A 13318-nucleotide genomic window follows, 5' to 3' on the forward strand; every position below is an offset into this window, starting at 1 on the left:
TAATTCTTTTAGAATGATTCATAATTTATTGTCTGCCTCTTAAACAGTTTCTCAAATCATCTGCTGCTTTCTCTTTCAATACTTTACAGAGACTCTTATGAATCCAAGGTCCCATAAAGTGTTATAACGGATTAGCCAGAACACACTAGATTTTGCTATGCATGCGAACTTAAGCCAGCTCAAAGAAACAGAAAAAAAAAAAAAGTTCACAGAGACATAGATAGTGTAATGTCTCTTCAGGCCAAAAGCCAAGGCCTGAGATGTACCCTTTGCTATTAAAGATATTGTAATATCATCTTCTTTTTACCCTTATCTCTGTCTCTTGCAGTATTAACATGGTCCACGGTTTCAGTCTCCTGCCAGGCCACCCTGCCTGTTCATTTGACTATGAAATCAAGTCTGCCCACTGGGTGGACACTACACCAACTGATTTATACTATAGAGAGAGGAGGTCTTAGTGACTATACAAAGCCTAGCCTATCATCATGTGTTCACTGTGACCTATTTATCTTTGAAGGAGCAGGACAGCCTACAATTAAAGCTTTGCCTATAGCACTGGGGCTCTCAAGAACACTAGCTTAAAGGGGCAACCTTTTTTCAGATAACCATGTGGTACAGGCCAGCCTTACTGCCTATCATATCCAATGCACATATACCTTTGGGGAAACTATTGAGAGAAATGTTTTCAGCATCCAGAGGTGTTGACTGAGAGTGGAAGCCTGAATGTCAAGTTTAATTTCTGTGTGTTTATATATAGACTGAAAACCAAGGACAACAGAGGTTTCACAAACAACAAAAGTGAAAACACTAAACAAGTGAAAATCAATAAATAACTGTCTTGCAGGCTTAGCTAGAGAGAGAAAATTGTTTAATTGTTTATCTTCTACAAAGTTAAATAGCAAGAGCTAATGGAATTTGAATTTTAACCTCTTATAAGAAAGACTCATTACCTTTTCAGATTCTCTGTTGCATTCAACAACTACATTGTTAAATATTTAATATTCTCACTTTAATTCTGAGTAAACTTTAATTATGCCATATAACGTGGAAAATTGCTTTCTTGTTCAAATTTGTACATATAATGGAAGAAAATATACGATTGTATTACAATTGATGCTCTTTGGATAGCACTAAATTACAATAAGAACAAGAATACAGAATTAAGGCCTCAGTATAATGCTTTCAAAGAAATTATATAACATTTTCCTGAAATGAAACCAATTTAGTTATCATAACCAATAAACAACTATTAAACATTAAGCATTTGCTGGGCCATGATCAGATCACTATAGATATTCTCATGTCTGGTTTCTAGCTTTGCATTCGCCCTCTCAGGTAGTCCTGTTGTCGACAATGTTATGTGAGACATGCGGCAGTGGAATATCATTTTTAGAGTTAAAATAAGTAATGTTTTATAAATTTGAAAACTATTCAGGAATCTCTCATCTCCCCCTTAACTCCATTATTACATTCTAACAGAATGAAAGGGGGACAGACAGTGGCACTAAAGCTTATGTAGCAGTATACCTAAAGAGCATGTGTCCTGAATGAATGCTTGTTTGTGGGTTGGTGTTCCACACCCCCATTCATCACTGGAAGTCTTACCTGGCTAGGAAATAGCCATTTCACTCTCCATGTCCCTTGCTGCTAGAAGTCTCACTTAGAGTTACCCCCATATCCTCCCAGGAGCCTACCTCTTCCTCAGGTCTCCAGCTTGTCTGAAAGATGCCTCCATTGGTGTTCCTTCTGTCTCCCAGCCCTCTCACTTCCCAGCTCTGCTCCCCGCACACCTGATTCCCATCCATATTCCCCTTTCTACCCTCTCTCCCAGTTCTTTCTCTTCATCTGCTTCCAATGTCTATGCTATTTCCATTTCTGTGGGAGATTGAAGCATCCTCCTTTGGGCCCTCTGTGTTACCTAGCTTCTTTGGGTCTGCAAATTGTAGAATGGTTATCCTCTACTATATGGCCAATATCCACTTATAAGTGAGCATATGCCATGTGTGTTTTTCTGGGTCTGAGTTACCTCACTCAAGATGATCTTTTCTACTTCCACCCATTTGCTTACAAATTTCATGATTTCCTTGTTTTTAATAGCTGGCTAGTATTCCGTTGTATAAATGTACCACATTTTTTTATCCATTATTCAGTTGAGGGACAACTAGGTTATTTGAGTTTCTGGTTATTATGAATAAAGCTGCTATGAATATAGTTGAGCAGGTACCCTTGTGGTTATGGTGGAGTATCTTTTGGGTCTATGCCCAGAAGTGGTATAGCTGGGTCTCAAAACTTCAATCAAAAATTTACCCTGCCTTCAAGGTACGCAGCGATAAAGATGGAGCAGCAATTGAAAAGATTGTGACAGATATAGAGACCCACAGCCAAACATTAGGCAGAGCTCATGAGTCTCATGGAAGAGTTGGGGAGAAGGATAGGGGGACTTGGTTGGAACAAGAGCTCTACAGGATGACCAACAGAATCAACTAACCTAGGTCCATGGGAGCTTACAAAGATGGAAGCACCAAGCAAAAAGCATACAAGAATTAGACCTAGGTCCCCTACACCTATGTAACTGCTGGGATGTATAGCTTGAACTTCATGAAGCAGTTGGAACAAGAGCTGTCTCTGACATGGAGTCTGTTGCCTGCCTAGGATCATTTTCTTTTAGCTGGACTGCCTTGCCTGGCCTCAGTGCAAGAGGATGTGCTTACTCCTGATGCAAATTGAGGTGCCAGAGGCAGGGCAGGCATATGTGTGGGTTCTCCCTTTTTTGAAGATAAGGGAAGGAGAAAATGGGGAACAGGGTGGAAGGGTAGAACAAGGAGGAGATTAGGAAAGGGGATGGGATCAGGAAATAAAGTGAATAAATAAATAAATTTTTAAAAGTCTTTCATAGATTCCCATTGTTCTTGGGGAAATGTGCTTTAGAAAGCTTACCAAGCATCTGGGCATGGTAGTACACACCTTTATTCCCAGAACATGGGAGGCAGAGGAAAGCAGATCCTTGTCAATTTGAGGCCAGCTTGGTCTACAAAGTAAGTCCAGAACAGTAAAGGCTACACAGAGAAACCTTGTCTAAGAAAACCAAACAGAAAAAAAAGAAAGAAAGAAAGAAAAGAAAAATGCTTAATCCTTACCAAGCTTTACAAGATGTTAGGTTCTGTGGATTTGTCAGGCTAAATCTCACATTAGCTCATTCTTTGTTCTTATACTTTTCATAATTTACTTCAAATTCTTCATGATTCAAATGCTTAGGCTTTCTTTTTCTGGTTTAAGATTTGTTATCTCTTTCACCTTGATATTAAAGAGAGGCAATTGTAGTAACTACTCCTCAAGTTTGCTGTGAGAATGAAATAAAACAATTCTTTCGATGCCCCCTGGGGAGGAAAAACATTTGTCAATGCTGTGAAAGTAGATCCTACTGGCCAAATTCTTAGATTCATCACCAAACAAACAAACAAAAACTTGTCTTAAGGTGTTAGTATGTGTAATAATTGTTTTCCTTTAAAATTTATGGGTGGTTGGAGCCCTCTCTGTATAACACACTGTCACTGTCTTTAATAGTTCATTAGGGAGTTTTGATCTACAGGGAAATTTACCATGATTTAGAAAGATTCCTGCTTCCTTCCACCATGTAAAATGTACACATATACAGTTACTAAGATGTCAGAATAAATTCTGCTCACCATATGTGTTGCATAATGAATCTGAAATGATAAACTCTTCTTTACTGTAAAAGCAGAGAATTATGAACTAGATGTGAGTAGCTGAAAGCCTCAAAGCATCAGTTTCCATTATGCGTTTTTAGGAAAACATCTTAAGAATAGATGCCATACTTATAGTATTGTTTTATTTTGGTCTGAGAGATGATTATAGTTAAAATAGAAACTAGAAGGACATTCAAATTAAATAAACTCAGTAAAAGAATTCTTGATGTAATTGTATGTTTAGGGTGTGTAATAATATAAAAAAAGAGGCTCCTAAAATAGCTATGGAGACCAAGAACAAAGACAAAAGCAACATTCTTAGAGAGTAGAACAGAGAGCAGGACAGGGCTGTTCTCCATGGGTCACTATACACCAGCATTTGTCAACTTTCTTATTGCTGTGACTTCATGATACAGTGACCTCAACCATTAAGTTATTTTTATTGTTATTTAATAACTGCAATTCCTACTGATATAAAGCATAATGTAAATAATATTTTCCAGTTGTCTTTAGGGGTCATGACACACATGTTGAGAGTCTCTGGCAAAAGAGGTGGCTGCTATGCAGATCCCTCCTTTGAGGAGGCTACAGATGGTAACTGAGGAGAATCTGTTAAATGAATGCTCTAGATGCTCAAAATCAAGAATTAACTAACTCTCTCTGGCTGAAGAAATCAATCAGCAATTAAGAGCACAAACTGCTTTTACAGAGGGCCAGAGTTCAGTTCCGACTGGCTCACAACCACCAGCAACTCCAGCTAAAGGAGACCCATCACTCTCATCTGGCCTTCAGAGTTACTGCACTCGTTTCCACTAACCTACAAATATATGCACATAGTTACAATAAAAGTAACCTTTTTATAAAGGACTTAAGTCTTCAGAAGACACATTGAGAAAAAAAGGATGAAACTTAATCACAAATGCTATTTTTATTTACTTTGTATGCAACTTATGAAGTAGGTTGTGAGCTTTCCTCTGGATTCTAAGTCCAAAAGGTTCTAACACCAAAAGATGGAACTATCATATTTCAGATAAAAAAGCATAGCTTAATCTAATTAGCAGGAAAACCAGACAACTACAAATTGAAGCACTCAAAGCAACTCTCTGCTGTTTAGATGTGTTAACACAAACAACAAAGAAAGGCCCAATAAAGTGTTTCAGAGGAGCAGCAAGCGAGGAAGAGCTATGCTGGCCTGCATTATAAGCAACAGAACTCATTATGAGGAATCCAGTAAAATGAAATGATCCATGCAAGGAGGCAAACTGTTGGACCTCCAGCATTCCGTAAAATCACGAGTGCAACATCAGCTTGTGCTACAAAATCAGACCCTCTCTTACACTGTAACTAACAAAACAAACCACAAACCGCTATTGGTTAGCAGTCAAAAATAAAACAATAGTAGCACTAATGTATGCTAGTCAACATATTGATGATAGGTGCACTGTGGTTATGAGATGATGCTTTTGTTCTTAAGAGGCTTGAAGTAAAGTATTAGCTGGAAAGGGTCATGATGTCTATCATAACTTCAAATGATACAGAGTCTATCTGTGACAAGCAGCTGGATAACAAATTTTGAAGAACTAGTAAATCCAAATGTAGACCACATCTGGTCATACATACTACTCTAGGTAAAACTTCTGTTTAGATTGGAAATTTTTTTGAAATAATGAGACCAAAACTGGCATGAGATCCATGCTGTTCTTCTGGCCCTGGTAAAACATGCAAATTAAACATGCTTCATCTCTAAATGAATGTTATTTCTATATTGTAATATCTGAAAATAATAGAATAATAAGCCTAGGGGAAAAGTATTTAGTTTGGCTAAGATTCAGGAAATATAAGAAAGAAAGGGTTTTTTTTTTTTTTCAGCCTAGTGTACAGTTTAGCTTTTGTTTTCCAATTAATAATATAAGTATTTTTCTGTTATAACAGTTTATTGTATAGTCATAATTGACCTCATACTTGGGATTACAGATTCTATATAGGTCAGTTTGCTTGGCCTTAGATTTTTCTCTTTACATGAATTATTGAAGTAAAATTAAGCAGAAATGAAAGTGGACAACAACAGGACATGCTTGCTCTCATAGTACAGACCTGTACCAAATGCTGTAGCCAGGAAGTCGTCTTTGGAAACTCCTTCTGCATTAGTTAATTGTGTTTGTGATAAAATTTGTAATAAAAAGCAACTTATAGAAAAAATAGTTTATTTATTTTCTCAGTTACGGGGGAGGCAGAGAGTGTTCTACAATGGACAGAGCGGCATGGCACAGCAATAGATAGCCAGAGCAGGAAGTTGAGGGATCATATTATGAACACACCACAGAGAAAGAAATTTAGACTTGAGATAAGGCTACAAGCTCTTAAAGCGTGCTCTTAGTGATGTACTTTCTCCAATAGGGCTCTCCCTCATAAGGGTCCCAGACCCAACCTAAATAGCATAGGACATAGAGCTCAAGAATTTGAACCCATGTGGAGTTTTTCATTCAGATTAAAGTGTTTCCATTTCTTAGATTCCAGCTAAATGTGAGACTAGCAAATCATACTCAGGGAGGTTCTTTTTGGTGTAAAGAATAATTTTCAGTACTCCTTGGGTACTAGGTATTCTACAGTCTGCTGGAACTTTAATCTTCTGGCTCAGCTTTGTTTCACATATTCAAAATCATCCTGATTGTCTTCTTTTTAAAAAAAATTAATCTTATACTGAAACAATAAAATGTTAATAACTCACACACACAGAGTGAGTCATATCTATAGTAAATTACAGATGCACAAACACACAGAGCAATTAGTGAATTAGTAGAATTCACACACATGAAGAAAAACACAGATTTTCTCAGGTGTGGGTTAAATTTATTTTAGAGTTATTATGACCAGGTTTATTATGATGGTGAATGTATCTATAAATCACTTGTATCAGCCCTGAAGTTTTGGTTCAATATCACTGAAAACTTGCAGACAAAATAGCTTATGTATTGTACATTATAACCTAATTCATAGCAATAAACCATTCTTCATCAGAAATATCAAGAATCAAATTCAATGTCCTCCTCCTGATGGATAACTTTATTCTTATTTGTAAAGTTTGACCCAACCAACCATTTGAATTCTTCATGCAATGTTTCTCTCAGATACCTGTAGATAGATGTTTGTTTTCTCTGATCTTGGACCTCTGACCTCTACTAACATCTGACTTCCTCTGTCCTACTTTCTCTTTTGTCTATTTCTAGAAGTGTAGGCCTCCAGTTTTCTTGTCTTCCATCTACTCTCTTTATTCTGGATATAATCCAATAATGCCAACTCAAGGCTCCAGATAAGTCTTCATTTCCAGATGGGTCTTTGCTTTATTGTTATTGTGTTTATTTTCTATGTATTTTAGATTTATTTCTTCTCTTCACCCCCGATTTATTTCATTTTATGTATAAAAGTGTTTTTCCTACATGTATGTCTATGACTAATGTGTAAGGAAGTCCAAAGAGGCTTTCAGACACCATGATACTGGAGGAGTAAACTGTATTGTGAGTGCTGAAAACTGGACCCAGGTCCCCAGAACTGCTCTGGTCAACATTATCTCACTTTATAGCTATACAGTCTCTGAGTATCACACAGTCCAAGATGTGCCAGCTTGTGCCACCCTCAGTACATACACAATCAAGTTCTCTTCACCTCTGTGAAATAAGCAAATCTGAAATGGAATGTACATAAATCAGACTCTTTCTGCCGTGGGGCAGACCTACAGTAATGGCGGTACTCCTTATGTATTCCTCTAGTGTATTTTCTATAAAAGAAGAAAGGTATTCCTATGGAAATTTAACTTGGGTGAGATATAATCAAATTGGCTAAGACTGAGAAACTAAAGACGGCAGAAGTGTGCAAGGGACAGAGAGGGAAATGAAGAAGGAAAGAAAGAGAGTGCTTGAATATGTTCATGGATTTTTATTTAGTCTTTACCAAAGTAGAAAGCTGTCTATTTGAATGGACTGTCATTTGAAATGCTTAACTTGTTAAGATACTCTAACCTTTCAATAATTCATAAGAAACTCTGGCTCCTATTAGTACAGAATTCTACACATTTATGTTTAAAAGCCTCCCATGCAGAAAGAACTAAGTTACAATTACAACTTAAATAATACCTTTCAATTTGAAAGATGCCCCATTGTTTTAGATAATTCAAGAATTTTGAGAAAAGTAACTAAAATCTGTTTCTTCAAGTTTGTAAAATCCAATATTCTCTACTCCAGGCAATATTCATATCGCCCAGTCACTGTAAATTAGATTAGTTTTGAGATTATATTTAAGTCAAGGCAAGATGGTCTTCTCTTTACAAATGCAATTAAGTCTCATGAGTAGAAATCTTGTTAACTATTGTCAGAATAATTGAAATTGATTTGTGTTTACTAAACATTGTGAATACTAATCAAATATTAAGCACTCAAGTGTTCCAGGTGCATTTAAACCTTTGCCCCTCTCAGAACTGCTTAAAAAGATTTCTTGTCCCAGATGTCAGCATTCTGTTTCATCATTTTCTTCAAAATATATTAAGTGAAATAGAGAAGCATCCTTCATTGCCTTCATGCAATTCTCTTATTTGGGAAACATTTGGAAAAGGTCTGGGAATTGTGTTATTATGTTTTATTTTTAGTGATGCAAAGACCAAGTCTAATCTTTCCTTTCTTCACTCTAGTCCAGGTTTGCTGTCCTCTTCCCCTCACAATGTCACAGAACTACACAGAATAGGTTTTATAGGACACAAGTATTACCAACAATTTGGAAAGCAGATTGGAGATAAAGTCAGGAGGCTCACATACCCTGGCCTGGTGACTTGGCTTGCTTCAGTAGCTGGTACTGAGTGGGATGGACACACTGGCTCTGTGAATCTTAAAGAAACCCTGCTGATATAAAAATAAACCCACCAAAGTCATTAGTTTTAAGGGAGTTTTACAGTGGTTGCTTAACCTGCTCCCTTATGCCCTGCAATATTCATTAGCAGATTTGGCTGTTTATAGCTGATATTATATGGAAATGGTTATGGGAAACTAGCAGATGTAACTCGTGAAATAAATTAGAAGGAAAGTTCTGCATTTTACAGATGGCTCTTTCAAATATGCTTCCTCTCCCTTCATATTAACATTTACTCTTCTTTCAACAGAAAACTTTTCTTTACTGACTATGGAAATGTTCCCAAAGTAGAGAGATGTGACATGGATGGGATGAACAGAACGAGGATAGTTTACTCAAAGGCGGAACAGCCAGCTGCCCTGGCATTGGACCTCATCAACAGATTGGTTTATTGGGTGGATCTCTACTTGGACTATGTGGGAGTAGTAGACTACCAAGGCAAAAACAGGCATACTCTTGTTCAAGGCAGACAAGTAAGTACAATCTTATTAGAAAATGCAACTAACATAATAAACTGAATATCGAGTACTCTCCTAAAGGTTAAAATTTGCAGCATCAAAAATACCTTAAAGGCAAGACGTCATGGGTCACAAATTTATGATGCATTATTTTTTTAATTTGGGAGGATTTCTAGTCACAGTAATACTAGAACATGCCCATAAATTTATCAGCGGCCTCTACGAGAGCATAATGGACTGTGTGCGTGTGTGTGTGTGTGTTTGTGTGTGTGTAGGAAATGTATTAAAACGGATTATAGTGGAAAGGCTATGAATGTTCTGGCCATGAGATTGGATGCCCCAGAGGATTCCTAGGGAGCTGCTGGTCTTCATTCTAGGTTGGAACCCCGTAGCAGTATGTTCTTTCATCAGCAAGGGAATACCTAGGCCACAGCATTGGTGAACTTGTCAGCTGGAGTGAGGGCAGTTGTCCTTCTGCCCTGTTATTAGTTGTACCTTGACACCAGATGGCAGTGCAGGGCTGGTTGCCTTTCTCACTGTAGATGATCCAGAGTAAGAGTGAATATTTTGATCTGAAAAGTCCCGGTCAAGAAATTCCTCCCAGGCATGCCAAGCAGTTTGGGTTTGAGTTAATCCAAGATGTGGCCAGGTGGACTGCCAAGATTAGCCATCTCAGGCATGGTACTGGAGATACCCTTGTTTCTTTTCCTCTCTGTTGAAAGCAAACAAACATAAGGGAGAACACACATGCAAAAGTGCTGTATTCGCAAGAGAGAGACTCCCTGGAACAGGACAGATGTCATGACCTACTTTCTGAAAACTAATTTAGGCCGTTTTTACATATGGAGCTGCACCACCATCTGTCCCATGGGACATTAAAAATAGTTTGCTAACAAAAGCAAATGTGTGCTCACAAAAATATCCTAATTATTTTAATAGTGTTAGACTTAATTTTGCCAACTGATTCATTTGTGTACTTCCTAAATGAGAATTATGTGATATTTCCAAGGTCAACATTCTTGCCTGTGCATTAGGTTTTTTTTTTTTTTTTTTAAACAATGCTCCATAAATACCTTAATAAGCTGAGTTGAAGTATGCCTTTTTTTTGCTAATATTTTTCCAGTGTTATTTAACTCCCTCTCACACATTATGCTAATCACTCATAAGTTAAAAATTAAACCCTGTTCATTAGTTTTATAATATAAGGAAGGTATGTTATGTAAAACCCCTTAAAATGACTTTTTCTCTGCTTATCTATATAATGCAATTCATTATCCTTGATAACTGAGTTACATGCACACACTTATGATATATATATATATACATATATACATATGTACATATGTACACATATATTTTTGAGATTATTTTGAGAAATTTTATTTTATTTATTTTTCATTAAAAAGTAAACATTGAATGGATAACTCAAATAATTTTCCTCATAACTAACTACTTTAAAAGTCTTATAAGGGCTTGTACAGATGGCTTAGTGCTTAAGAATATGTATGCTCTAACGGAGGACACTTACAGAGTTCCCAGCACTTTGAGGTGTTGACAACTTGTAAATCTAAAAATCTGACACTATCTTCTTGCTTCAGTGAACACTGTCCCCTAATGCACAAATTTACACGTAGAAACACACATATATATGCATATTTTAAAATAATAAAATCTTTAAGAATGCTTAAACGTCTTTTAAATCTCTAGTCTCTGCCTTCCCGTTATTATTATTATTATTATTATTATTATTATTATTATTATTATTATTATTATCATTATTATTATTATTTTGTTCCATAATGTACACACATGTGTTTGCATGCATATACTATAAGAATGGAAGCCAGATCCTAGGAGTTAAAGTTACAGGTGCTTATAGGACTTCCACTTTATTAGAATAGTGCTGAGGTTTAAGCTCTGGCCCTCGTGATTATTCAACAAGTCCTTTAGCTGTGAAATCTCTATATCCTTTGTGTGTTGTGTGTGTTGGGGGGGTAGTTCAAATGCATATTTATGGAGACTAGAGTTTAACCTTAGATGCCCTTCCTCAGGAATCATCCATTGTGGTTTTTTTTTTTTCTTTTTTTTTTTTTTTTTTTGATATTTTTTTATTAATTTATTCTTGTTACATCTCAATGTTTATCCCATCCCTTGTATCCTCCCATTTCCCCCCCCCCCCCGATTTTCCCATTATTCCCCTCCCCTATGACTGTTCCTGAGGGGGATTACCTCCCCCTATATATTCTCATAGGGTATCAAGTCTCTTCTTGGCTACCTGCTGTCCTTCCTCTGAGTGCCACCAGGTCTCCCCCTCCAGGGACATGGTCAAATGTGAGGCACCAGAATACGTGAGAAAGTCATATCCCACTCTCCACTCAACTGTGGAGAATATTCTGACCATTGGCTAGATCTGGGAAGGGGTTTTAAAGTTTACCTCCTGTATTGTCCTTGGCTGGTGCCTTAGTTTGAGCTTACTGATTGGCTTGGAGCTGTTTAATTTAGCTAGTTTGGGGATCCCCAACCCCATCCCAGCCACTGCTACCCCTGTTCTAGAATGATTAATCCACACTACACCTTCCTGGTTTATGTGTGAGTTTTGGAATGGAACTCAATTCTTTCTGAACACACAGAAATTGGTAAAACAAGTACTTTATCAACTGAGTTATGCTCCCACCCTTTGAATGTTTAGTCATCTTTTCTCTTTATTTCTGCTTTATATGTCTGGCTGGCTCCCTAAACATATGCTAAGTCTGTCACCAAGTAATGTAATGCAATGTAGATATAGTCTTTAAAAGTTTTAAAGTATGAAAACAAATTTATATGAGGAAAAGTGGATAGCTGTTAAATGAAATACAGTTTTTGGTATGAGAACAGAATTTCAACCCTAGCTAATTCTATTTCATGTAGCAATGGTTTACCTCACTGACATCTTGAATAAAACAAATTAGCATGTCATAATGACAAGCGCAGCATGAGGATGGACTTACCTTGGAGCAAAGCAAGGAGTGCATCTTGTTTATTCCTTCTAATGTGAGAAAAGCATTGTCCAAATCAAACTAGGCCATGAATGTATCGGGTGGTTATGAAGTCAGCAGTGTGAAAAATAATGCTACTAAGTACACATATCCCTTCCCTCACAGCATACACTGTGTACATACGCTTACTATGGTCTAACATATTTAGAGAGTTATTGGGGGCCTTTAACATAGAACAGTCCTTTCCATTCATTCCAATCCTTCATATCTAGGCCAGACCAGAAGGAAGACATGGTCCGGAAACAACAGCAAAGCCAGTTTTCTTTTTTTTTACCCACACCCCAGGAAAGGACCAATCTATACTAGAACGACATACCTGGCAAAATTTTGCTTTTGTCAAGAAAATTTTACAAACTTATAAAAGTAGTTTCACAAACAAACCACATATTCTCACAGTCTCAACTCCAGATCTGTGTATGTTTTTAACAGAGATCAGGATGCTATCTCTAAACATAGTAATCATTGGTTCTCATAAAAATCCACAGAGCACTCAGTAATAACTCCATATTATCCAGACCAGAACCATTTCAAATTAAGTATAGTTTAAGAAATCCATTAGCCTCTATTAACAGCGCTTATCAGAAAACAAGTGCGTCAGTCTTCCTCCTACCGCACTGGAAACTTCCACGAACATCAGATGCTCAGTGCTCACAACAATACATGAAACCTTTGCCAAAACAGACTGGAGTGACTAATTTCATGGTATGCATAACAATCAGCGTCATTACTGCATTGTACTCGCCACTATGAAAAGGTTTTAGAAATCAGGACATTTCCAAATGAAATGCTGAAAGTTCATTTACCATTATTACACTCATGTGATTTCTTCCTATACTATTCTCAATGTTGCATAAAATACTAATCTAATCATAACCTAAGAGAAGAACGTGGTTTTTTACTTATGAAACAAATATTCGAAGATGTTTTTCTGCTTAGACTGTTAATAGGCACAGCTGTGGTTTTGCAGTGTCTACATATCTGTGACTATATGACCAACTAGCCCATAAAATATCTAAAATTATATTACTTCTGCCATAGCATATTCGTTAATGTATTTCAAGATGTGGTTCTTGCTAGCCATGGACAGAAACTATAAAGCATATATCTTTGATTAAACAAGAATATAGTTACTTTTTATACATATAAAACTGTTTTATCCAATACTTTATGATATCTTATCCTTCAGTAAAAAGAGCAGAAATTATTAGAATATTTTTTTGAA

At 36.7% G+C, this 13318-nt stretch overlaps 1 protein-coding gene across 1 annotated transcript in view; it reads left to right on the forward strand.

Annotated features, from left to right (window-relative positions):
- Window positions 1–13318, forward strand: part of Lrp1b (LDL receptor related protein 1B) — a 1950158-nt gene that overhangs the window by 1159046 nt on the left and 777794 nt on the right. Inside the window, exon 8 of the mRNA XM_051166335.1 lies at window positions 8854–9076. Coding sequence (XP_051022292.1) covers window positions 8854–9076 — 223 coding nt within the window. The remainder of the gene's footprint in view (window positions 1–8853; window positions 9077–13318) is intronic.

The sequence above is a fragment of the Acomys russatus genome, chromosome 24 (genome assembly GCF_903995435.1).
Source record: "Acomys russatus chromosome 24, mAcoRus1.1, whole genome shotgun sequence".
Classification (NCBI taxonomy): Eukaryota; Metazoa; Chordata; class Mammalia; order Rodentia; family Muridae; genus Acomys; species Acomys russatus.